The sequence below is a fragment of the Ursus americanus genome, chromosome 13 (assembly GCF_024610735.1).
Source record: "Ursus americanus isolate L20-20 chromosome 13, mUrsAme1.1.p, whole genome shotgun sequence".
In the NCBI taxonomy this organism is placed as follows: Eukaryota; Metazoa; Chordata; class Mammalia; order Carnivora; family Ursidae; genus Ursus; species Ursus americanus.
Genome location: NC_142139.1, coordinates 8,619,642 through 8,645,303, shown reverse-complemented (window position 1 = coordinate 8,645,303; position 25,662 = coordinate 8,619,642). Strand labels below are relative to the sequence as shown.

Sequence of the window (25,662 nt, the reverse complement as noted above, 5' to 3'; positions counted from 1 at the left end):
ACACAGTGCCTATCATTAGGAATCGGCCTGGGTACTGTCTTCGCAGAGACATTAGGCGTGTGACTGCACTCTTCATGGGAGCACTCAAGCAGTGCTTCCACTGGTGAGTGCTGTGCAGCCTTTGAAACCCACCTGTCATCCTTGCTGGGGTACACACAAGTTGTGCAGATATGTTCTCCCTCTTCTTGAAGCTCAGCATTTTGAACCTAGGATGACTAATTCTCATTGATATTTCACCAACTAATAAATAGAAGTAAGATTTTTTTGTTTGTCTCATTCTCATAGGGAATCCCAGTAAAAGCAAGATTTTTAAAGGAAGACCGTTATTGAGGAACCCAGTTCTCTTAGGCCCAGGTTCTTTCAAAAGTACAGTTGTATCTTGGTACACTATAAAAATGGTTGCATATTTCAAAGGTATCTAATCTCAAGAATTTACAGAGAACCCTACCTCACAGTAATGTCACAGGATAATAAATGTTCCTCATAATGATTCCATGATAAAAATAATTTTTTAAATAAAAGAAGCTAAGCCATTTCTTTATTATAGGAGTGACTTTCCAAAATGGACATAAATATATATTATGTCCAGAAATTACTTGAATTTTGGAACTCCCTTCTTTAATAGATTATCACAAAGGACCAGGTTTCCAAAAATCAAATTTTGGTAAATGCTAATTAGTCTTGGGTATGGGGAGGAACTGAAGCAGCAGGAAAGCTACATTTGGTAAAGTGGCTGTTGAGACTTGGAAGGATTATCAAATGATTTGCCAAAAATACTACCACTTTATTTTGCTTACTATTTACATAAGAGAGATCTGAAACATCAAGTTATCCAGGTATTCTTCAGTTATTTCTCCCTGTACATATGTAACTCCTGGGTATTAAAGTGCTATCAGGTGATGATCCATCCTTATCAAATGTTTTTCAACCTTCTCAACCAATTTTTAGTTACTGTTTATGACTATATTAAATGGTCAGCTTTTGTCCCCCATCATATTTAGTTATATAATGTGAAACCAAAAGGGGCTTTCTAAAGGCTTCCGCTGACCTGTTAAGCAGCAACAAAGATAAGAATACAATGAGTAATACTACAAATTGAGGGACCATGTTAGTCAAATGTATGTATTTTGTCCATTTTGTTTGGTGTAATAAAACATCGTTACTTTGTCAAGTTACCTGTTTTATGAATAGTTGATTAATGTAGTTGACATTTATATGGGTGAGTTCAGTATCATCTCATTAAGTATTAACTAATATATACTATATTCAAATAAATATTTCACTGTGGCCCAGAAATTAGTGAATCAATAAAAGATAGGATGATTAATATATATTGTTAAAGATAAACTAACTTGAAAATTTTCATCTCCAATATTAAGACTGTATATTTTGTTAAAGTCTTAAATACACTCTTAGGCATAGATTGGGCCTTTTTAAATATTTAACACTCATGTATAGAAGCTTTTTGTGTACATCACATTTTCCTTTTCATCATTGTGTAAACTAAAAACTCATGACTAATGTGTGAATTTTATATTTTTTCTGATGTCTTAGCATGAAAGGCAAACTTTTTTTTTAATCCATCACTTCAAAACCAACTGAATAACATTGGACCCAGTTACAACATCTTGTACTTGATATTGCATTTTAGTTTTGAGTATTTTATTCATTCTGTTTCATTAGCAAACATGCTCTTTAAAGTAATTTGTCCATAAGTATATGGTTATAAAGTTGTTTTTATTTTTTTTTCTTTTCTCCCTTTATGTGGAATGTATTTCTTGTGAGGTAAGGTGAATAGTAACCAAAAGGGACATTTCTGCATCTCCCAGGCCAAATTCCTGCTTACCCTGAATCATTGTCTTCTCTTTGCTTGCTCTTGCAATTTCAACTATTCTGAGTTTGCTTTCTAACCTATTAACTGCCACAGGATTTACTTAATATTGCTTTTTAACACTAATATCTTACTTAATATTTGACTCTAGGCAAATAGTATTATAGTTAAGGCAACTATTCTTACAATGTCAATTAATAATAAATTAATAGCTTTGTTGCTAAGAACTAAATAAAATTAACATTTTTGTATCTTAAATAAATTTAAAATTATACCAAAGTGATATCAAAATAATATCCCAAATCAAATGGATGTCAGGAAATTACATGTTCATGCAGTTGTATTATAGCTAGGTATTTCCATTTCAGATGCCAAAGTCTATTCTGATATACTTAAGTAATTATATATATATATGTATATATATACATAATTTATATATATATATTATATGTATATAAAACATCAAATGGAAACATAAATGTCTACTTTGTCCTGCATATTCATAAGTGTTCTACACTTGCTGTACTAATTGTCATTAGCAGTTATATAATCTGTTCACTGTGTATGAATGTACCCATTCATAAGTATATTTTTTGAAAGAATGACTTCACCTTCTAATATATTCAAGAAGCTCAGTAACAGAAAGAATGCTAAAAGCTGTCCTTGGAGAAATTAGTTTCATATGAGACCGTATACTTCAGCGGTTCTTTGATTTAGTTGAAGATTTTGTTTTGTTTTATATCTTACCTCAAATTTTATGATTTTTAATTTTTTGATGTAAAAGGCTTTTGTTTATGAAAGCTTTGTATTCTGATTTTGAAGTATAAAAGAATACGTATGTAATGCCTTTCTTAAAGGCCCTATGCTAAGTGTTTAAAACATTTGCTCTTGGCCAATAATGCACCCTTTCATTTTAAATACAGTTAATACTATTTTTTGTAAAAACGAAAGCTCTGATTTCAAATATATGTGTATATATATATATATATATATTTTTTTTTTAAAGGATGTTATTTAGCCAGAGCAAATTTTCACAAATAAATTTCAAACCTTTAGAAAGAGGGGCTTAAGTGGCAGAACTGACATGGTCACCATACTTGTAGTATGAATGAACATGTAATACAATCTGTAAGCTGATGTCTGAAAACTGAAATCAACTTTCTGGATTACAAAAGCATAGTCCAGTTAAAGTTCCAGTATCCTTTTCGCAATCAACAGTGAAATAAAGTCCAATAACATAACTGGCAAAGTGTTCAATTATATGCAATGAACTAAATAAGAATTTAGTTCTAAATTTGATGTGGCAAAACCAAGAAAAGCGATACTGTATTTCAATGTCCTGTAAGCTCGCGCTTATTAGTGTGATCTTGATAATCTGGCATATGTTGGCCATAAGTCAGTAAAGGTGATAGAAGGAGACAATAACCTGATTTGTTGCCTGGCGTGGGTTTCTGTGGATAACTCACTGAAATGATTTTACTCTCATTTTGCAGCAGCCAAGAGTTTGTTGAAGAAACCAGATGGAGTAAAGGTAAGTTAAACAGGTGCTCTTAAAGTCAGTTCTGACTTTCAGATGCTGGATCATTTTTAAATGTTAAATATAATTTGTGAGTTTTCACAGTTTGTATTTCTTATAGTTCCTATAAAGGATACAGGTTGAAGTATAAAATAATTTAATACGTAAAGATGACTAATATGTATGGCAAGAAAAATTGTATTTTTCTATTTTATTATATATTAACTAATCTGACAAAATAATACTTTAATATGGAGTCATTGTAGAAACTGAAAGTCTAAATCATCTCTGCTTTACCACAGTCCCAAACTAGCATAGTGACCTGAAGATTAATGAAAACCAAATACTTTGCGACTAGTTATGCTATGTTCTTGAAGGCTGCTGAAATGTGTAACCTGAAAAAAATCAAGTCATAGGGTCTGGGAAATTGAATGTCAAATGATTAAATTTCTCTGCTTGGGCAGTTTTTATAAAGGTCTTAATTGTTCCTGTGCTTCTATCATAAGGCATTGAGACATACTCAAGGTGAATATTCTGAAAAAGTATAGAAAAATTTTCCAAGAAAGATAACAACGGGATATTTTGGCTTTCTTGGATTTCCAAACAAAGTAATACAACTTATTTTCTATTGAATCTATTTTTTTCATGGGAATTTATCTTTGCTTGAATGTAACCTTATATTTGTATTTTATTTGTTATCTTTCCGGAGTATTACCTAAGTATTTTGTTTCTTTAATCCTTTTCTTTCTCTTCCAATGGCAGATGCATACATTCCTCATGAACACTTCAACATTCTTGGGAATTAGTTAATATTCTAACATTTGAACTTGACCAAAGTCAGGTTGTCAGTTCATTTTGAAAATACAACATAGAAAATCATTTGTCACTTCTTATGTTCGTGCCCAGTCATTTCTTTACCTCCTGTTTATGAGTGATTTGGGAATTTCCAGACCTGTGGTTACCATGCACTTGTGATTCCCATTAGGATGGCATTTGCCTTTTACCAATTGCTTTTCTCAACCTGTGATGTTCTCTCCCTTCTGCTTAGCTTATTTAGTTTCAATTTCATTAATTACAGCTGATGTTGACTTTTTCCCAATGTTACATTGTGGAAATGTGATATTTTAAATTTTCTAAATGTTTCATTCTGTGTTTTTCTGTACCTTTCAGTGATCCAGAGGTCACAATTCCTACGGAGATATTTATTTTTACTACTATCCTTATATAGAAAGAAACATTTCCAGAACTTTTTTTCTTCTAGACAACTTATAGCTCCTCTTTAAATAGAAATTTATTCTGTGCTCCATGCTTTGATACTTAAAAATTCAACCGGTCATATTTTTTTCTTTTCCTTTCTCTTTGACTGGTCAATTCAGAAAAGGAAGTCCAGTTCGAGTGTTCAGATGATGGTGAGGATCTCTATCTGCCAGATTTCTCCTCCTGGGAAAATTCACACTTAGGAATAAAAACAGTCTTGTTTACCTTAGTGTAAGTGAAGAAACTGTAGGACCATTACACGTCAGTGTCAGTTAACTATCAAAACGCACACACATTCACATAATACTGTTTATCTTTGAAATTGGATTTTTACAATACGTAAAAAGTTCATATCTTTATCCGTATGCTATTAAAGGATCTTTTATAAGACCAGAGTCCAGTTTTCTCTTGAAACTGAAGAGATCATGACATAGTTAATGTCTGTTTAATGATAAGTGAAGGAATATACTAGGATTATTTTTAAGTCATGATCATGATTACTAAAATAGGAGTTATTTTTAGTTCAGATACACTATAATGCATCTACCATGAAGCTTATAAATAGTGTGAAAGTGAGCTTACAATGGACCCATCCTAGTTAAGCACCTTATAGAGAAAACATTTATTAACCTCAAAACTGAATAAACTGAACACCTGAAAAATAAAAAATATCTTGCCCATGCCTCATAACAATAATTCAGTGAATTACTTAAATATCTGGTTTGATTTAGTTTTGTTAAAGAAAAATAGCTTCCATAACATAGAATAACCACATTTCATAAACAAAAGTGCCAGAGTTCTTGTATATTTAAAAGCCAGCTTATAGTTTAACTCCTACTTAATATCTGACTCTTTAATAAAAAAGTCCTCCTAGTCTTTTATTTAGAAATTCTCCTATTATTTATTAACTAATTAATATTACAAGTACCTTCAAAAGACTTCCCATAGTAATAAAAGATCATTAAGCTTCTCTTTACGTTAACTTACAAAGTCTGTAACTGGACATTTAAACACAACTAAAAGTGGTGGTTGAGGCTCATATTCGTCTAACTCCCATTTGCCGTGCCTGACAATAAAGGATGGCTCAGCTGGGCAGAATGGCCCTCAACTGGAAGACGTGGCGCTGTGTGTACGCTGCGTACCTATGTGTGAACATGTGTAAGGGTGTGTGTTGTATGTGTGTGTGCACATTTGTGCAGAGATGTACGTGTGCATAGGTGTGCATGCGTGACATTTTCACTGAAAGAAATCAGTTCTTCACAACTATTCTAGAAAACAATCAAGTCTCTTCTCTCAAAACAGAAATAAAAACATCTCAAAAAAAAAGAAGTATCTCCGTATATTCCTTTTTTACTCTTGTATCTGCTGATATAAACGGAGTATAACATATTAAACATATGTGCAGGTGCTTTAATTGTAAGTACCTCTGATCATTTGATAAGAAGTCAGCTGAGTTTTGCCACGCACCCTTCCTGATAGGAAATTGTTTGTGTCTGCATCCTTCCTCTTCCATCATGTATTTCATACTAATATAAGTACTAAATTTTGATCCCTTTTTAATAGATTCCATTATCTCTTATCTCTTTCTGGCTGTTGCACAAATTTGATATTAAGTTCTGTGCACTTTTATTTAAAGAAAACTTTTAGACCATCTGCAAAATAGAGATTGATGGTTTAACATTTAAAGAGTTTTTCATTAAAGGGCACCAGAAGTTTTCTCTCTTCCTGCATGTCACAGAGCAGTGTTACAGCTTATTTAAATAATACTAATACCAAACAAACACACAAATGTGAATGAATAGGAAAGCAAAATGTTACATAACTAAATTAATTTCTTTAACCTTCTGTGTTCTTCCCAGTACTGGTTTCAGCGTGAGCTTCAGGTATAAAATACAAAAGAAAGAAACTCCCAGAAAGTCCAATTAAATTGGTGTAATTGCTTATAAACTCATCTGGTATTCATCTATTTTATGCAGTATATTTTTGTCTTTGAGACCCTTAAGAACATTTATGCTAAAATTATGGGATGTGTTCCTTTAGATAATAACATGTAAAGAAAATACCCAGATAATTCAGTATAAGAGAATGAATGTTAATTTATAGTTGTGTTTGGTAACCATAATGTAAGTTATCATATATGAGTTTAAGTGAATGTTGGTTATTACTGTTTAGTTTTTGATTCTTTAGTGCTCAAACTCAATTGTGATTTCAAGTTGACACTTGTCTACAAAGAGTTTTCTCTGTGGACCCATTGTAATACTGATTGATCCTCTGAGTTGCTTTCACAATGTGCCTTCCATTGTGATATGATCTTTCTTTAAGGTCAACCCCAATATGTGAAAGCAAAGGAATGATATTACCAAACAATCTTCAACAGTAGCATTTTGAAAGAAAGCAAAGTAGTAACACTTTGACAGAAAACACAGTGTTCTCCTCTCAAACAATTCTGAAAAAAGTCTTTTTAGATTCAGAATATAGTGAAGAATTCAGTTTGCCCATTCATAATTGAAGATGTGTTTTTTAAAGGAGGCCCAGACTTATCATTTAAAAAATATATTATAAAGCCTGCATTTCATCAGAAGATCTAAGTTTTGAATTGGATACCTACTAAACAAAGTGACGATGGCTTCCCAGAGAAAGACGGTCTATGTGTGACTTCAGGATCAAGAATAATATGAAAAACAAAACAAAAAAAAAAGGAATGTATTCGTAACAGAGAACAATTGGGAACAGAATCCAACATGAAGAGTATGAAAATGTTTATATTTATTTCATACTCTGAAACTTGATTTGAGCTCCACTGAAGCAGTTCTTTGTTGGCTAATGTGGCACAGCCACAAGACACTGTCCTAGCCTGTATGCGACCATCGGAGACTAGAATTGACTATCATTCCTGTCAGACATCACAGTGTCTTTCACGTTCATCCTCAGTGGCTCTTTATTTTCATGTCTATATCTCCACATAGACATGCTGCAATATAGAGACATTGGCTACCAAGGGGTTTAAGGCATCTCTGTTTCTATTTTCTGCATACCTACAGATAAACAACAAAGCCAACGTGGTAACCAGCCCCAAAGAAAATATTCCCACCCCGGCGCTGGTATACCTGGACTCTTTGTAACCCTTCTTAAGTTCTTTATTGTTTTTTGTTGTTTCTCTCATTTGCTTTCACTATATAGATACATATATTATATAAGTATTTTATTTTTTTGGGTTTTGTTTTGCTTTCGAAGATATGAGAAAAGTTCATTTTTTTTTTCTTTTTGTTAAGGTAGTTGCCAAGCAGTGTGTTTCTAACATGAGATGGTCTCATTTCATTGTTGAACATTATTCTGATAGCCGTGGTCTCTGTAGTTGAAATTGTTGCATGCTGCTTTAGAAATACAGTAGAATGCGCTTTGGTTGCTCTTAGCTCTTCCTCTGATGGTAGCTCTAGATTTTGCAAACAATGGTTTCCTCCTTTCATGATGTAAATATTGACATCAAGGAGAGCTAAGGGGATTATTGCTAGACAACATAAATGTCGACCTTATTCAGAGTTCTGGTTTCCCTCTTATTAAAAGACAGCAGGGCTTTGTAAGACCTCACTTTCTGAGATAAAGAGGCATTGGGTAATTTTGAGCTTTTTTGTTTATTGTGTTTTAAATGATCACTGTTTCACTTTAATCCAAAGAATGAAATGTATAGCATAGAGCTTTGAATTACTAGTGGAGACCAGTTTTGCCCATTTTAATCAAATTCACACTATTTACAACTAAATCATTTTAATACTTTGAGATAATGTTATGTTAAAAGTCAAGATTTGACTACTGGCATTCAGTACTCTGAGTTCCATAATGGTTTGCCCAAACTATTACATATTTTGGTATAGGTTTTCTAAAATATTTCTGATTTTTTACTGTCCTCGGTACTATTATTTTAAATGAATAAAAAATACTAAGGGGTTAAACCAGAAGGTTCAGTTTAAAAACATTTAAAGGAAAAAGGATATATCAAGATAGCAAGTTATCTATGAGTATAAAAAACAATGTCAATCACACCTCTAGCCAGGGAAAGGCAGAAGGGAAGCAGTAAATGTGTTCTGTGGTACAGCATATACTGTGGTCAAGAGGAGATCCTAGAGGACATAGGGTGCTTATAGTGGGAGGAAATTTTCACTGGGCTGCAGTAACTCTCAGTTACCAAGACATCATGCAATGAAAGTGCCAAGCATGCCAGTAATATATGGACACCGAATCTTTTTTAACCTCGGTCATTGAATATTTCTCCAGTTCTCTGGTACAAAACAGAAAGGAATAATATTTTCTTCTTGGAAAAGCATGCCTTTACAAGCAAATCTGTATATGTAGTCCATAAAGCTGAAATTTATTTTTAGGTATGAATTAACATGGCATTAGTAGCAATATATCTCAAATATAGTGATTATATGATTAGTTCTAGAATCCTTTAAAGAACCTTTTCAATATTCCATAGAATTGCTTATGGAATTTTGAAATACATTCTTTAGGATAGCCTTTTTTTTAAGCAAGGCACAGTGTTCTAGATTTTCAAAGAGCATTTATCTGGGTATTAACTATACACTACTAACTATAATGATGACACCATAATCGATTCTCGAAGATACACCTGAAAAAAAATCCTCACAAAGGATTCAAGATCATTTTAAAGAGTTCTAATTTCTAGTGTCCTTGGTCCATTTTCTATAGGACAAATGTTAACAGCCTACTCACTAAAGAAGAAAGGAAAGTTCTGTTACAGAACTTTGTGAAACAGTGAGTGCCTCTTTAGGTCTCTATACTTCAAAGCCTCGTCTGTTTACTGATCACGAATAAGGTCTCTTGCATGCTGCTGCTGGGTACTGAGGTATCCTGTCTCATGGGCTCATCAGGGAGATCTTCCATCAGTGATCTTATCAGCTGCTACCTCTGACAGTAGTTAACATTGCTTAAGCTCTTGTCACTATTTAGTTTTGTCAGCTGGCTCACTCTGCTCTGTCCCTCACACTAGTAAGAATGTACTTACCGATGCGAACTGTTTCTTTCTCTATTTTGTTCTCACTCAGGAGCCCCAAACTACTGTAATCCACAACCCTGATGGAAACAAGGTATTCAGAAAGAATCAACATCATCTTGCTTTAACAAGATCACACATTTCATCAAATATCCAAAGCAAAATTAATTCATTATCTGAACATGGGAAAGAAAATTCTTACCCTTTTTTACCACACTTTTTTTTTTGGGGGGGGCCTAGTATTGTACACATATTTCTTTCAAAACAAAAATGAATGACATCTTGAAAGAGAAATGAATGGTACCATTAGTCAATGAAAGTCGGGTTAAGCAAAGTCTTTATGTCAAGATGAGTGTGTATCTTAAACAATTCCATCTGGTCCTTTTTTTTTTTTCTTCTTCTCCATGCCTGTCTGTGCGTTGTACTTTAGTTATATTCTGCATGAAATTTTAGAATTTCTTGCTGTATCATTTCACTGTCTTCAAAAAAAATCAACTTGAGTTTATAGGTGTTTGTTTAAATTTAATGTTGCTTTTGCGTTTTATTTATTCTGTTGTCATAGTGTTTTTTTCTGTTAATTCCCTGTTGTTGGTGTTGTTTTTGTTGTTTGGCATGAAATTGAAGGTAATCAGGAAATTTCAATTCTTATGAAATGTTTGTTTTTGTTGAATTATATGCATTTCAGTAACAGATATTTAACCACTTGGGCTGAAAGAAGACTGTAATGTTTTCTGTCTGTTGTAGATTATTTATGTAGCATGTTAACTAAATAATAATACTTGTATACATGTCTATAGGATGAAAGGAGACATTTTCTGAACATATTCCATGTTTTCAGTTTACTAATTCTCATATATTATTATATCTCTAAGGGAAGGAAAAAATATTTCATCGCATTTTCCCAAATATCAAATATAGTCATGGGTCTAATTTCTCCTTACTCTTATCAACAATGTTTAAGTCTTAGAAAACACATTTCCTCTGGTTTAACATTCAGTTGATCAATATTAAAATCATTAAAGTAAAAAAAAAAAAGTATTCTTTAATATGAGATGTATTTTATGGTCATGACACTTAAAATATTTTAAGTCCCTAAAAGACTTGTAGTACTCAGGAGCATCATATAGGAGAACAACTTTTTAAAATATCGTTAGCAAATGAAAGACCAAGCATAACAGCTGGAGTGGATACTTCGATAGTTCTAGCTATATCATTTGTAAGAGTTGCTGCATGATATTTCTTGCTTACATGAATTAGTTTACTTTTACAGTGCATGGGTTTACCTTCATCTTAAGTTTAAATTTGAACACTAGGTCACGTTAAGAAACGCATGAAGATTCTCTGCTTTGGTTTTGTGTGTATGGAGAGACTCTGGGTACACATTTAATTAGTCTGCCACTTTGACTTAAATATTACATATGATATTTATATAAATTGATTGCTTTTTTTATTATTGAATCTCTACAAGGACACCATTGGTATTTGCATCATTTTCCAAAATCTGTTTTTCATCACTGAGCACATAGCTCTGGATTGGAAGTTTGTTTCCAATTTCTTTCAGCTCTAGCCTTTAATCATTTCAAGTAGAAAATTGTGTTTTTCTTATGAATACTACTAAATTTCTTTGCTAAAAAATATTTTGTTAGCACATTATTAGTGGAAAAATTTATCAAACCATTTTAAGAAACTGTATCTTAATACTGGCAGTTACAGTGTCCTCTTAAGTGTGCTTACTAATCTTCAGCTTCATTTGTAGTTTTACAAAGAAATAGCTTTGTCTTTCCATTCTGGGAGCAGGTTTCTTATCGATAGAAGGCAGTTTCTAATTAAGAAATGAATGAAAAAATCTAATTGTCCTTGAAAGTAAATTATTCATATAATTCCATTGCACTGATCACAAGCATGGAAATTCTTTTTTTTTTTTTTAAGATTTTATTTATTTATTTGACAGAGAGAGACAGCCAGCGAGAGAGAGAACACAAGCTGGGGGAGTGAGAGAGGAAGAAGCAGGCTCCTAGCAGAGGAGCCTGATGTGGGGCTCAATCCCAGAGCACCTGGATCACGCCCCGAGCGGAAGGCAGATGCTTAACGACTGCGCCACCCAGGCGCCCCACAAACATGGAAATTCTTGCTAAAAGCAATTTCAGCATAATTCAGCTTAGTCCCCCTAGCTTCTTCATCAAATAATGCAATGAAATGCTTTCTGTCTCTACAGAGGAATAAGACAAACAGGCTGTGAATTCAGTGCTTGATATAGTGTCTTATACCAAGAACGGGGTTTTTACTGATTAATTAATTGGGAAGAGAAATTGTTCTATTTTAGGGTCAAATTCATTAGGCCAATTTATTCAATTTCTGATAAATATATAGGAAAAGCACACCTTATGGGGCACTGTAACCAAATACAACCTTACACAGCTCTTAAAATAAGTTGCATACTTTGGCTGCTTCTACAAATAACCTAGATTTATCATGCTTCAGAGTAGGCCACCAGAGTACTCCCTTTTTGAAATGTTTGCAGCATTTCGCATTTTATTTCTGGGAAAACCACACCATGTATTTGTCCATCTGCATGTCAGTATGTGTACACAGCCTGCTGATGAATTTTGCATGATGCGTATATCACTTGCCAATTTTAAGAAGAAAAAAAGTGAAGTTTTCCATTGTTTGCGACTTAACACATGTTTTCTTCTCAACAGGAGTCAACTGAGAGTTCAAATACAACAATTGAGGATGAAGATGTGAAAGGTATGATTAAATCAGAAATGGAAAATCCAAATTAGAGCTCCATCTAAATCAGAAAAATAATTGTTGCAAGTAACTAACGAGTTTGGGAACGAGGCCTATTCTAAAAAACAAAAATAATTTTCTTTTAAATGTATACTATTATTTTGATTACATGTATTGATTTTGTCCATTTTTTCACATTATATTCTTTTCTTTGTTTTGAAATATAGACAAACGTGAGATATTCAAGCACATGGTGATTTTAAACTAGTAATGACAGTCTGGGGACATAATATCAAATTGTAAATGTGTCAGTCAGAAGGTAATATAAAATCTGTATCTATGTCTAGAAAACAGCTTATGTTCAAGAATAGAGTATGAAAAGGACCATTTTTTAAAACCTAGTGGTCTCAGTGAAGTTCAACATTTGGCAGCCTTTTTTTCCTAGGTTTTTGTGCACTTTCCTGCTATATTCCTGACCTCCATTCACTTGAGTTGCCCAGGTTCTTTTAGAAATATACATGAGTCATTGCCAGCATTTCCTTGGACATCTCCCTGCCTCTGCACATACATACTAAACATGCTTGGACTTCTTTTTGGTCTCATGGACGTTTTAGAAGTGTTAATTTTGCTTCAGTTGCTTTCACAGTTTTGTGTTCTCGTTTTTGTAATTCTGCGTATGTACCTACAGTTTCTACAACCACTTGTCTAGAAGCCATTCCAAAACAGAATGGTAACAATAGGATGTTTAAAAAAGTATTAAAGATGTATTAAAGGAAAATGAGCATAAAACAGAGAAATGATTCGTCAGATAATTAAACATTATTTGGAAAGATTATTTACCTAATAGTATCAACATGGCTTTCATTTTGTAGGTGGCATTAGTAAGACACAGTTTTGGAAAAGTGTATTCATGTTATAGAATAAAGAACCTGGAAATTCTCAGGTCAAGGAGACAGGCAATTTAGGAAATAAAAATGCCTATAGACCGCAAGTTCCCAGTCACCTATGCTGACTTTTTCCTCTTTGGTTGAATAGAACAGCTGACTCTATTATATTAAAGTGTGCTCTTTATTTATATTTTAGTGTACTGACCTAACTCTGCTAGAGGTAGTCAGTCATTTTTTTTTCCTTTACAGTGGAAAGGTGGATAGCTCTGTCAAGGATTTTATTTAGTAGGTCTATTCATCTCGCTCTTGCCCCTGAGCTAAAATTTGAACAGAAGTAATTTTATGAATCATTGATGCCAGTCACATTAGATAAAAAGATTTTTTTTTAACCAAATAAGCAGGTATGCCATTTAGCTTTCTCAGTGATTCAGAAAGCATCATCTTTGTAAGTATTTTGGATTCATTAGCTCTTTCCGCCAAGCAAAATGTTTATATGACTTTGTACATTCTTCTCTGGAGCAAGAATCAGGGGAAATAAACCCGTGCATTATCTCCTAGAAAGACTGAATCTTTAAACAGCTAAAGAATATTAGAATAGCAACACCTCACTCTGTGCAATACATCCTAATAAACATATTTCTTGGTGATCAGAAGCAGGGTTTGAATAAGTGGTCTTTCTCACCTGAATTTGACTCTTCACTAAGTTTTGGTTTAGGACAATCACTGTTAATCCATGTAAATATCAACATATAAACAGAATCCCTGTCAGTCCTGCCTTATAGTTCATAATAATTTTTGATGAAATAAAATTGTATCAGCACCTCTCAGAAAACTTGGCTCTGGGATTTCACAAATGGAGATAGTGTTTGTCTTTATGGTTACGTGCTGAGACTACACACACCAAATGTTAGAGAAATTAAACATAATATTGAGATGGAAAGAAATGTCTAGTTGATTACTGACCCCAAAGTGCTTTGGTTTATTTCTTTGAACTCAGTGAATAAGTTATTGAAGTTTCTGCTTAATTTTCCTTGCATGGATATGGCCACAGAGTCACAGATATAACACATTAGGCATCATTTGTATTCTCTGTAAGACCCACACAGCTTTTTGGTGGCTGACCTTTTTTACATTGAATGATGCCAGAAACCTGTCAGACTAGAAAACACTTTAAAAAATCACCCAGGCCATCATTCTGACTACAAGACAGGTGGTACACAAAACTGTCATAAATATTTTTAATGTATTTATTGTGCTGGTGATATGCTTGTATGGGAATCTCTTCATTAATCGGGACACAGTCCTTCAGAAAGATCCTAACTGATTTCTGCATTTGTACGACTGTGCTCTTTTCTCTTTACCTCAGAGTTTGCTATAGCTCCGGGTAGCTTGGTAGAGAATGTCTATTGACCAGCTCTGTTAGGACCCAAATTTACCTATATATCTAAGCTCTAGGAATTCAAAAAGATCATCAGTTATATAACCTGACCAAAGCCACACGCTCTCTACAAAGCCACATCCTACCTACAGAATTGCCTGTCTTTCTTCCACACACACTTTCCAGTCCTTTCCCTTCTGTATAGAACTTTGTTATCATGCTGAAACACCAGACTTCTGAACATATTCTTAAAGGCACATTGCCCTAGCATGCTCCTGCATGCGGTCACATGCTCCATCCATTCCTGCTGGCTGTCCCGCCTAACACCAGTAGCTAGACTTACATTGTTTCATGGTGGCATATGATCCCTGGGATAGCACTGTACGTGCTTCCAAAGTACGTGCTTCCATGCCAGTGTAGTGCACATTCTGTCCAATCCCCACGGACCAGCCTGGCAGTGACAGTTCTACACCCTCTCTACTGTAAAGAAACACGGGGCAGATATTAACGCATCATGGTAACCTGGACAAAGGAAGAAATGAAAACCAACAGCAGAATACCTTTTGTTGGCCTTTTCAGGGAGAAAAAAGGTAGGCCAACTGCTCTTAAGGAGGAAGAAAGTATTAGTCATAATAGATGGATAGTCCTTCACAGGGAACCTGGAGCACCTAGAGAGCCAGAATTTGGAGGAGACCCATTTTCTTTGAGCTTTCCTTGTTAGTTCCATTCAGAATGGCCTTTGGTTTTCATAAGGCCCCAATCTACATGTTATTCTTGAACTGTATGTATGCTACCTGAGGTTTTTCATTCAGCAGATATTTATTGAATGCCTTCTGTTTGTCTGAGCTCCACATATTCTCTTGGTGACTAGTCTTATTCAAGAGCTTTCAACAACTCAAGAGTCAAGACGTTCTTCAGTACACTTTATATGAAGCTTTTATGCTGTAATTTAGGCTGTTTATTTCATCTAATTAAATAAGTATCAAGAAAATTGACTTTAAAAAGTGAGACTCAAGATAAATGCATTTTATTTCTGAAAGTCCTTTTATTTTTCATTTTTAAAAAAACTTCAGCATTTAATTGTAACCACATTTCCCTTCCCAAGCTCACCATCACCCTAAGGGATCGTTTTATAATTTTTCTTTTAAAAAATCTTCTTAAGTTCAGTTTTCTCTTTCCAAGGCAATGTGGACTTCCTAGCATGGACCTTTTGAGCCATTTCTAATTTTGTCCTATATTCAAAAACCAAATATCATCTCTAACTCTCTGTCTGTAAACTGAGTGGGAAACTCCGTGTAATGGAAAGACAGTAATGGCTTAAAAATAAATGGGAGTCTTAATGAGGCATAGCTATTACCATAGAAGCACTGTGCAGTAAAAACAGCTTTATACACCCCAAAACAACAGGTTTTCCTATTAGAATTCACTGGTGTTTTTAAAATATGGATTTTTAGGTCTAAAATTATTGAAATAGTCATTCCATTTTGAATACATTTCAAGTAAAGCAATTACTTGTACATGGCAACAGTAACAGTGTGGCTCTCTATGAGTATGGGTGTCCTTAAAGCCAATAATATGTAGCAATGGTCCTTTCAGCACTGTGTACATTTGAAGACTGTCCTTTGGTTTGTGGCTGTAGCCACAGTTTGCAGGGCCTGTCGCTGTATACCACAATGTCTCTCCACCTCATAACCTGCCAACACCATTGCTCAGAGTCAGCTGCTTCTTCCTGATGGGTATGCATCCGTTTGGTCCATCTGCTGCCCTTTCCTAGAGTTCCAGAATTGTGCAACACCTGTCGAAGTTGGGCTCCTCTGTGCCCTTATATCATCTCTGTCACTCATCCTGCTTCCAGCATCTCATTGCATACAGCTCACCATTGAGTAGCTGTTTGGATCTCTTGCTGCATTTCATCTTTCTTACGGGTCTAGACCAGTGAAGCTCTGCACAACAAGCAGAAATGTATTGCTAAGAGCGTGACTGTGAATGGGGACTTCATTCTGGTGTATCCTCTTTTTCCTTTTGCTGACAACTAGATGACGATAATGAAGTTGCATAGAATGTTTGCAAAAGGCCCAATTAAGGGCAAGGGTTGACACACTTATCATTTGAATGGGGCCTGGTATTTGATGACATCTGGATATAAAGGTCTTGGCTCATCTACAGAATCACTTGGTTAATGAACTTTGTGTGTATGTCTTTGTGAATCTGTACATTAGTGGACAGTGTGATGACGGAATACTCAGACTCAACTATTCTTAAGTTCCATTTTCAGTGAAAACCATCATTACTGGGTAGAACTCCCCGAGGCAGATGATCACACGATACCAGTCTTCTTTGGATCGCTCTGTGGTTTGTAACTCAGCATTTGTCCTGCACGCCTTTCTCTCTTCAAGAGAATCTGCAAATCAAGAAACTTCGGGTTATGTCATTTAAGAACCTTTGATAATTATGTCATTCCATTAGGTTAAAAGTGTCTTAGAAGACCTGTAGTGCAGTGCCTAATAACTTCTTTCAGATTTCTAATCCAAATTTGATTTTTAAACAGGTTTACTTAGAAAAATTCATGTCTACATGTGTGTATCTGCCTGTTGATCTTTTAACTTTTTAATCAGGATCAGTAACTTATAGAACTGATGAAGAATTTATTCTGCTTTACTACCAACATAAAGTAACTTCATTTCTCTTTATTTTTCTTTTTTACATTCCTTTATTTTACCTCCATACTCACTCAGGTTTTTCCATTTACTCTTTGCCTCCCACTAGGTTTGTATCTCAAGTTTGTCAGTGATAGCCTCAGGCTTCATTAGCCATGCTGACAAAATACAGGGTCAAAACTGCTGCCACTCTGGCTTAAAGCAAAGTCCTAAATCAAAATGATCAAAACCAACTAACAAAACCATGTAGCTACTCACTTTATCATTAAGAAAACACAGGCTTACCCTATATTAATAAATAGGGTTTTTCTCAGTTCAAAGTTTCTATAAATGGCTTTTTTAGCAAGTTTGCAAAACTCTATATACTTTTAGAAAATAATGGAGCACTATTTTACTCAGTACTTCATAAGTTCTAAATCATGTGTGTTCTAAGATTCCTGCCATCAATTTCCCAATCTTTTTTATTATTACTTAAAAATCTTGTATTTACAAACCATGCTTTTCATAATGTTTATATTGAAACTAGGCTACAGGTTTAGTATTTTTATTGACAAAAGCTTGTGACATAGAAAACATATTAATGTATTGCATTTTAGCCAGGTTTGGCTCTCATAAGAAAAAAATGTAATGTGTTTTAACATACTTTCCCAATACTTATATTTAAAATGACCACCAAGGACCTATATCAAGGCGCAACTTGTTAATTAAATAAGCAGTTGTCTTTCAGAACTGAAGCGTAAAAATATTTGCTAATTGCTGTACTTTTTTTAAAAAATATTATTCTTTGAAAACAGATGAACTCTTATTTAAATTTTATTTTTACTTCACCTTATTTTGGGGTTTGGTGGTATTTTTTTTAATTTTATTTTATTTTCATTCCAGTATAGTTACCATACAGTGTTTTATTAGTTTCAGGTATACAGTATAGCAACTCAACAATTCCATATATCACCCAGTACTCATCACAACAAGTAGCACTCCTTAATCCCCATCCCCTACCTCACCTCTCCTCCACCCACCCACCTCCCCTCTGGTAACCATCAGTTTGTTATCTATAGTTAAGAGTCTGTTTCTTGGTTTGTCTCCCCCCCACACACTTTTTTCCTTTGCTCATTTGTTTGTTTCTTAAATCTCACATATGAGTGAAATCATGTAGTATTTGTCTTTCTCTGACTGACTTATTTGACTTAGCGTTATATTCTCTAGCTCCATCCATGTCTTTGTAAATGGCAAGATTTCATTCTTTTTTATGGCTGCGTAATATTCCTATGTGTGTCTGTGTTTGTATGTGTATATACATTTACCATATCTTCTCTATCCATTCATCTATTGATGGACACGTGGGCTACTTCTATAATTTGGCTATTCTAAATAATGCTGCAATAAACATAGGGGTGCATGTATCCCTTTTAATTACTGTTTTTGTGTTCTTTGAATAAATACCCAGTAGTGTGATTACTGGATCTTGGGGTAGTTCTATTTTTAACTTTTTGAGGAACCTTCCAAGTGTCTGCACCAGTTTACATTCCTACCATCAGTGCATGAGAGTTCCTTTTTCTCCACTTCGTTGCCAATACTTGTTTCTTGTGTTTTTGATTTTAGCCATTCTGATAGGTGTGAGGTCATATCTCATTGCAGTTTTGATTTCCATTTCCCTGATGAGAAGTGATGTTGAGCATCTGCTCATGTGTCCACTGGCCAGCTTCTGTCTTCTTCAGAGAAATGTCTCTTCATGTTTTCTGCCCATTTTTAATTGGATTATTTGCTTTTGGGATGTTGAGTTGTATAAGTTCTTTATATAGTTTGGATACTAACCTTTTACCAGATAGGTCATTTGCAAATATCTTCTCCCATTCTCTAGGTTGTCGTTTAGTTTTGTGGATTGTTTCCTTGTGTAGGAAGGTTGTGTTCCTTGTTTCCTTCTGTGCAGAAGCGTTTTATTTTGATGTAATCCTAATAATTTATTTTTGCTTTCATTTCCCTTGCCTCAGGAGACATATCTAGAAAAATGTTGCTACGGCTGATGTCAGAAAATTACTACCTGTGCTCTCTTCTAGGATTTTTATGGTTTTAGGTCTCAAATTTAGGTCTTTAATCCATTTTGAGCTTATTTTTGTGTTTAGTATAAGAAAGTGATCCAGTTTCATTCTTTTGCATGTTGCTGCCCAGTTTTCCCAACACTGTTTGTTGAAGCGACTATTTTTTTCTCATTGGATATTCTTTCCTGGTTTGTAAAAGATTAATTGACCATGTAATTGTAGGTTCATTTCCAGGTTTTCTATTCTGTTCCATTGATCTGTGTGTCTATTTTTATGCTAGTACCAAACTGTTTCGATTACTACAGCTTTGTAATATAACTTGAAGTTGGTAATTGGGATGCCTCTACCTTTGTTTTTCTTTTTCAAAATTGCTTTGGCTACTTGGTGTATTTTGTAGTTCCATACAAATTGTAGGATTTTTTGTTATAGTTTTATGAAAAATGCTGTTGGTATTTTGACAGGGATTGCATTAAATCTGTAAATCACTTTGGGTAATATAGACATTTTAGCAATATTTGTTCTTCCAATCCCTGAGCATGCAGTGTCTTTCTATTTCTTTGTATTATCTTCAATTTCTTTCATTAGTGTTTTATAATTTTCAGAATATAGGTTTTTCACCTCTTTGGTTAGGTTTATTCTTTGGTATCTTATTTTTGGTGCAATTGCAAATGGGATTGTTTTATTAATTTTTCTTTCGGCTGCTTCATTATTAGTGTATAGAAATGCAACAGATTTCTATAGGTTGATTTGTATCCTGCAACTTTACTGAATTTGTTGATCAGTTCTTTAAGGTTTTCTGTCTTCAAGGTTTTCTGTATGTAATATCATGTCATCTACAAATAGTGAAAGTTTTACTTCTTTCTTACCAATGTGGATGCCTTTTCTTTCTTTTTGTTGTCTAATTACTGTGGCTAGGACTTCCTGTACAATGTTGAATAACAGTGGTAAGAGTGGACATCCTTGTCTTGTTCCTGACCTCAGGAGAAAAGCTCTGTTTTTCCCATTGAGTATGATGTTCACTGTAGTTTTTCATATGTGGTCTTTCTTATGTTGAGATATGTTCCTTCTAAACCTACTTTGTTGAGGGTTTTTATCATGAATGGATGTTGTACTTTCTCAAATGCTTTATCTGCATCTGTGATCATATGGTTTTTTTATCTTTTCTCTTATTGATGTGCAATATCACATTGATTGACTTGCAAATATTGGACCACCCTGCATCCCAGGAATAAATCTCACTTGATTGTGGTGAATGATTATTTTAATGTATTGTTGGATTCAGTTTGCTTATGGATTTCATTTTTACACCTATGTTCATCACAGGTATTGGCCTGTAGTTCTTTCTTCCTTCCTTCCTTCCTTCCTTCCTTCCTTCCTTCCTTCCTTCCTTCCTTCCTCCTTTCCTTTCCTTTCCTTTCCTTTCCTTTCCTTTCCTTTCCTTTCCTTTCCTTTCCTTTCTTTTTGTGGTGTCTGTATCTAGTTTTGGTATAAGGGTGATACAGGCCACATAGAATGAATTTGGGAATTTCCCTTCTATTTTTTGGACTAGCATGAGTAGAATAGGTATTAACTCTTCTTTAAGTGTTTGGTAGAATTCATCTATGAAGCCATCTGGTCCCGGACTTCTGTTTTTTTGGAGTTCTTTGATTGCCAATTCCATATCCTTGCTGATAATTGGTCTTTTCAGATTTTCTATATCTTCCTGCTTTAGTTTTGGGAGGTTAAATTTTTCTAGGCATGTATCCATTTCTTCTGGTCGTCTAATTTGTTGGCATGTAGTTTTTCATGGTATTCTGTTACAGTTTGTATTGCTATGGTGTTGTTATTTCTCCTGTTACGTTGATGATTTTGCTTATTTTGAGTTCTCTCTCTTTCTCTTTTTTTGATGAGTCTTGCTATTTGTTCATCTTCTCAGAGAACCAAGTATTGCTTTCATTGATTTGTTTCACTGTTTTTCTTAGTTTCTATATCTTTTATTTCTGCTCTAATCTTTACTATTTTCTTTCTTTTGCTGGTTTCAGATTTTGTTTGTTCTTTTTCTAGCTTCTTTGGTGTAATATTAGGTTGTTTATTTGAGATTTTTCTTGCTTCTTGAGGTAGTCCTATATTGCTATATACTTCCATCCTAGAACCACTTTTGCTACATCCCAAAGGTTGTGGACCATTGCATTTTCATTTTCATTTCTTTACGTGTACTTTTTATTTCTTCTTAATCAATTTCCAAATCATGATTAAACTACCAGTTTTATAATTTTGAATTTATTTTAATAATTTAATAATGTAATAATTCAGAGATTAGGGGCGCCTGGGTAGCGCAGTCGTTAAGCGTCTGCCTTCGGCTCAGGGCGTGATCCTGGCGTTCCAGGATCGAGTCCCATATCGGTCTCCTCCGCTGGGAGCCTGCTTCTTCCTCTCCCACTCCCCTGCTATGTTCCCTCTCTCGCTGGCTGTCTCTCTGTCACATAAATAAATAAAATCTTAAAAAAAAAAATGGTTCCTCTTAAAAAAAAATTCAGAGATTAAAAATCTAACATATACTATTCTTAGATAATCTAACATATACTATTCTTAGATGTGGAAGTTAAAATATAAGAGATAATGAGACAACTTATACAATCAAAAATTTTGTAGTTAGCAAGATCTAATTTACATTATAATATAGTTGTATATGTATTGAGTATAAAACTTTCTTTTTTTTCTATGTATCTGTATTTCCCATTACCTAATAAAAATGGTCCAATTTAATAAGCAACTAAATTTAAAATTATGTGCAAGTTTTAAAGTATTTTATTACTTTCTCTGTCTCCTTTACCTTTTCAGATTGTAACTTCATTACTGTTTTTGATGACAAAAAAATATTAGCAAGGATCTGATTGGAATCCAGAGTTTACACTCCTGTTTGTAGTTCTTTTATCTAACTTGCTTAGAGCAAGTTGTATAACTTTGTGGCTCAGCCTTCCTGATTACAGAATTTAGATATTGAAATCAACAATATAGAGTTGTAAGGTTTTTATCTACCCTACTTTAATGCAATACTACTAAAATTGTTATGAGGTCTCATATTTTTAAAGTGTTAAAATTGTACATTATAAAGTAATATATAATAAATATAGATGATAATAATATAAATTATCCAAAACAATTATAAAAAGACATTTAATTCAAAGTCAAATACAGGAATAAACTGCAGTTTTATGGAATATTATTGCAATGGAAAAAAATGGTGTCCACCAACCTGTATATTCAAAATGTTAGCATGGCACGAATAGACTGTAAAATTAGTACTAACACATCCCAGTAAGAATTATTATGGGGCTGTATTTCAAGTTTTTAAAGTATCTACTATATAAAATTACTTTAAATATCTAAAATTATTTTACTTCATACATTTCTATGCAGAAATTAAATTATAATTATTTGTTTTTATTAGCTATGAATTATATAATTCTGAAATTATTTATTAGAATAAAATAATAAAATACTATCTGCTTTGCTGAGTTTGTATTATTTTCTACCAATAATTATACCTAGAAATTATATGTCTGTTTTATTTAGTGATTCTTCTTATTCATCAGCGAATCAGTGAAATGGCCTTTTGTTGTTGGTTGTTGTTCTTGTTGTTGTTGTTGGTATGGACTTCTGCTCAGATCCCTTCGATTTCCTTAGGAGGCATTAGGTGTAAAATAGTCAAATGAATCTCAGCCCTGGGCATTTTTACTATTTTACCTGGTCACAGGTCATTCAGTTTCAAACCATGTTAGGTGGAGAACCAAGATACTACAAGAAGAAACAGAGAAGGCATTACTGAATGAAGGTACCAACCATGATGCTTATTTTCTTATAATGGATTGGCAAATTCTGCTAAACAACATTGCCCAAGAGAACAATGTTACATTATATATCCAAAAAAAAAAAAAAAAAGAAAGAAAGAAATACTGATTTAGTTATTGGGATTGCTGTAATTTGTTTTACTATGGTAAAATAAATGTCCCTGCTAAAGCCATATTATATGACTAATTATATGTATGTGGGTACTTCAGTACCAAAAGGAAACAATTTGCAATATACAAATACCTTTGGATGGTTGGTTTGATCTCTTTAGATTAGAACAGAAAATTTAAAACCTATACTCAGGTTTGAATATTCCCAAACTATTCAGCTGTGTTTTCTTTAAAAAGAAACATAAAAATTCTTTGTAAAATTATTTCATGTTATAGATTAAATTATGCTTTAAAATGTCAGTGCTTTTAAAATGTTACTGACACCTCCAGGAAGCATTCCTTTTTTATTTATCCTCACCTGCATCATATCAGTACCAGTCTGCAGTGTTTTGATCTAATTGCATTTTTCCTATATATCATGTCTCCAACCATTTTTCATGTATCTGTGTTCAAATGCATCTATGAAAACTGAATCTGACATGCCTATGGTGTATTCTAGTTCCTTAAATACTCCTGGGTCATCATCTTAGAGCTTTCTTTGTCTCCTCAGTTTTGCTTACACTCTACATCCAGTTTGTCAGTCTATCAGCAAATCCTACCGGCTCTCCCTTCAAAATACACACATTTTCCCCCCACTTGACAACTGCTCACTAACCTCCACTTCCACCACCCTGGTCCAAGATACATCATCTTTGCCCATATCATGGACATGACTTTTTTAGCCACTCTCCTTGCTTTAGCATTACCTGATTATGGTCTATTCACAACATAGTAGTCAGAGTAACACTTTTAAAATATATCAGATTGTGTAATGTTTCCACTCTGTACTTTCCAATGACTGCCACAGCCATTTTATTTTTATTTTTTTATTTTTTTACTTTTATTGCAATATAATTAACATACAGTGTTATATTAGTTTCAGGTGTACAATATAGTGTGCCAGAGCCGTTTCAGAATTAAAAGTCCCTCCATGACAAGAACTTCCACCACCTGTGCCGCCTGTTACCATCTGGCCTCATCTCGTATTATATACCTCAAGAACACTATTCCTGAAACCCTATCAAGCAGGTTCCTGCCTTAGGGCCTTTGCACTTGCTGTTCCCTGCCTGTTATGTCCTGATACACATTCCGTGTTGCTTGCTGCCTCTTCTCTTTTTGTCTCTGATTAAATGTTACCCTCTCAGACCTTGATGATCCTACTTTAAATTGTGCCTTCAAATCCAGCAATTCCATTCTCTTTTTCTGCTTTACTTTCACCTAATACTTTACATTATGTGAAATATTTATTTTACTTCTTTAATGTCTCTTTGTTCCTCTACTAGAATGTAAATTTCTTCAGGGCAGAGATTTTTATTTTGTCCACTGCTGTATCTGCAGCATCTAGACAAGTGGTAATAATAGGAAAAGCAAATACTTAATTGATGGAGGAAGGAGATATGATGGATATCAATCATGCCATTTCCTACCAGCCAATAAAATGATGAAACTTCTCTAAAAGTTATGCTCTCATCACAACTTTTTATCTTTATAGGTTTTTATGCACATGTCCTCTGCCCCTCCCCCCATACTTTAGGAGCTAAAAATATAAATTTGCAAATTTAAAAAGTAACCCACATAGGATCCTCGTCCCTGTTTGGATGAGCATGTGCTTTGATGTCAAAAATACTAGGCTTGAATCCCAGCCCAGCACTTCATGGGCTGTGTAATCCAATTGCTCATGTAAACCTCTCTGAGGATAGTAGTATCTCACTTTTTAACCTTTTTTTTTTTTAACGTTCAAAAGTGACAGTGTCATATGGTTTAACAAAATAATAATAACAACAATAAAGCATGGTCATGTTGACTAGAGAGATAATGTTTGTTAAATTTCTGGCCCATGATAGTTGCTTAGTCAAATTATATTATTTCTGGCCATTCTTTCCTAATAGTAGATGATATAAGCACAGAGGTTCACAATGAAAAAAAACTGTAAATTTAAAGAGACCTGTTTTTTTTTAATTTTAGCATCAATGTTTCTACTTTCTAAGCCATTTATTTCAGATAAGTGGGTAAATATCTCTAAATGTTAAAATCCACATATAGAATCCAGCCAATTTACATACATAAACATAAAAGCTGTCCAAGTACAGAAAAAATTTTTTTGCCTTAAAATAGAAGTTCATATTTTTTTAAAAGCTTTTATTAAAGTAACAGTATTCTTTTAACTTGTGATGAATTTAAAGTTAGATTATTTTAATTCACTGCTTTTTTCCTTTCCTGGTACCATATGGTAGACATTCAATAAATAAATTATTTATGAGATTTTTACATTAAAATTTTGAGTTCAGAGATATACTTTGTTTCCAATTAAACATAAATATTTTAAGTAATGATTCAGCCTTCCCTCATCTAAACTGATCTTTTATCCTTGAATGT

General features: G+C 33.8%; 1 protein-coding gene across 13 annotated transcripts in view; it reads left to right on the top strand.

The window, feature by feature from the left end:
- Positions 1 to 25,662, top strand: part of CAMK2D (calcium/calmodulin dependent protein kinase II delta) — a 311,448-nt gene that overhangs the window by 263,263 nt on the left and 22,523 nt on the right. For 2 of the 13 annotated variants that reach the window (XM_045799095.2, XM_045799098.2), the window contains exons 13-16: positions 3,325 to 3,362; positions 7,646 to 7,705; positions 9,668 to 9,709; positions 12,315 to 12,363. In XM_045799095.2, the coding sequence (XP_045655051.1) occupies positions 3,325 to 3,362; positions 7,646 to 7,705; positions 9,668 to 9,709; positions 12,315 to 12,363 (189 nt within the window). Of the gene's footprint in view, positions 1 to 3,324; positions 3,363 to 4,723; positions 4,757 to 7,645; positions 7,706 to 9,667; positions 9,710 to 12,314; positions 12,364 to 25,662 lie in introns of all 13 variants that reach the window. The other 11 variants (XM_045799097.2, XM_045799099.2, XM_087866407.1 and 8 more) reach the window with 10 other exon arrangements.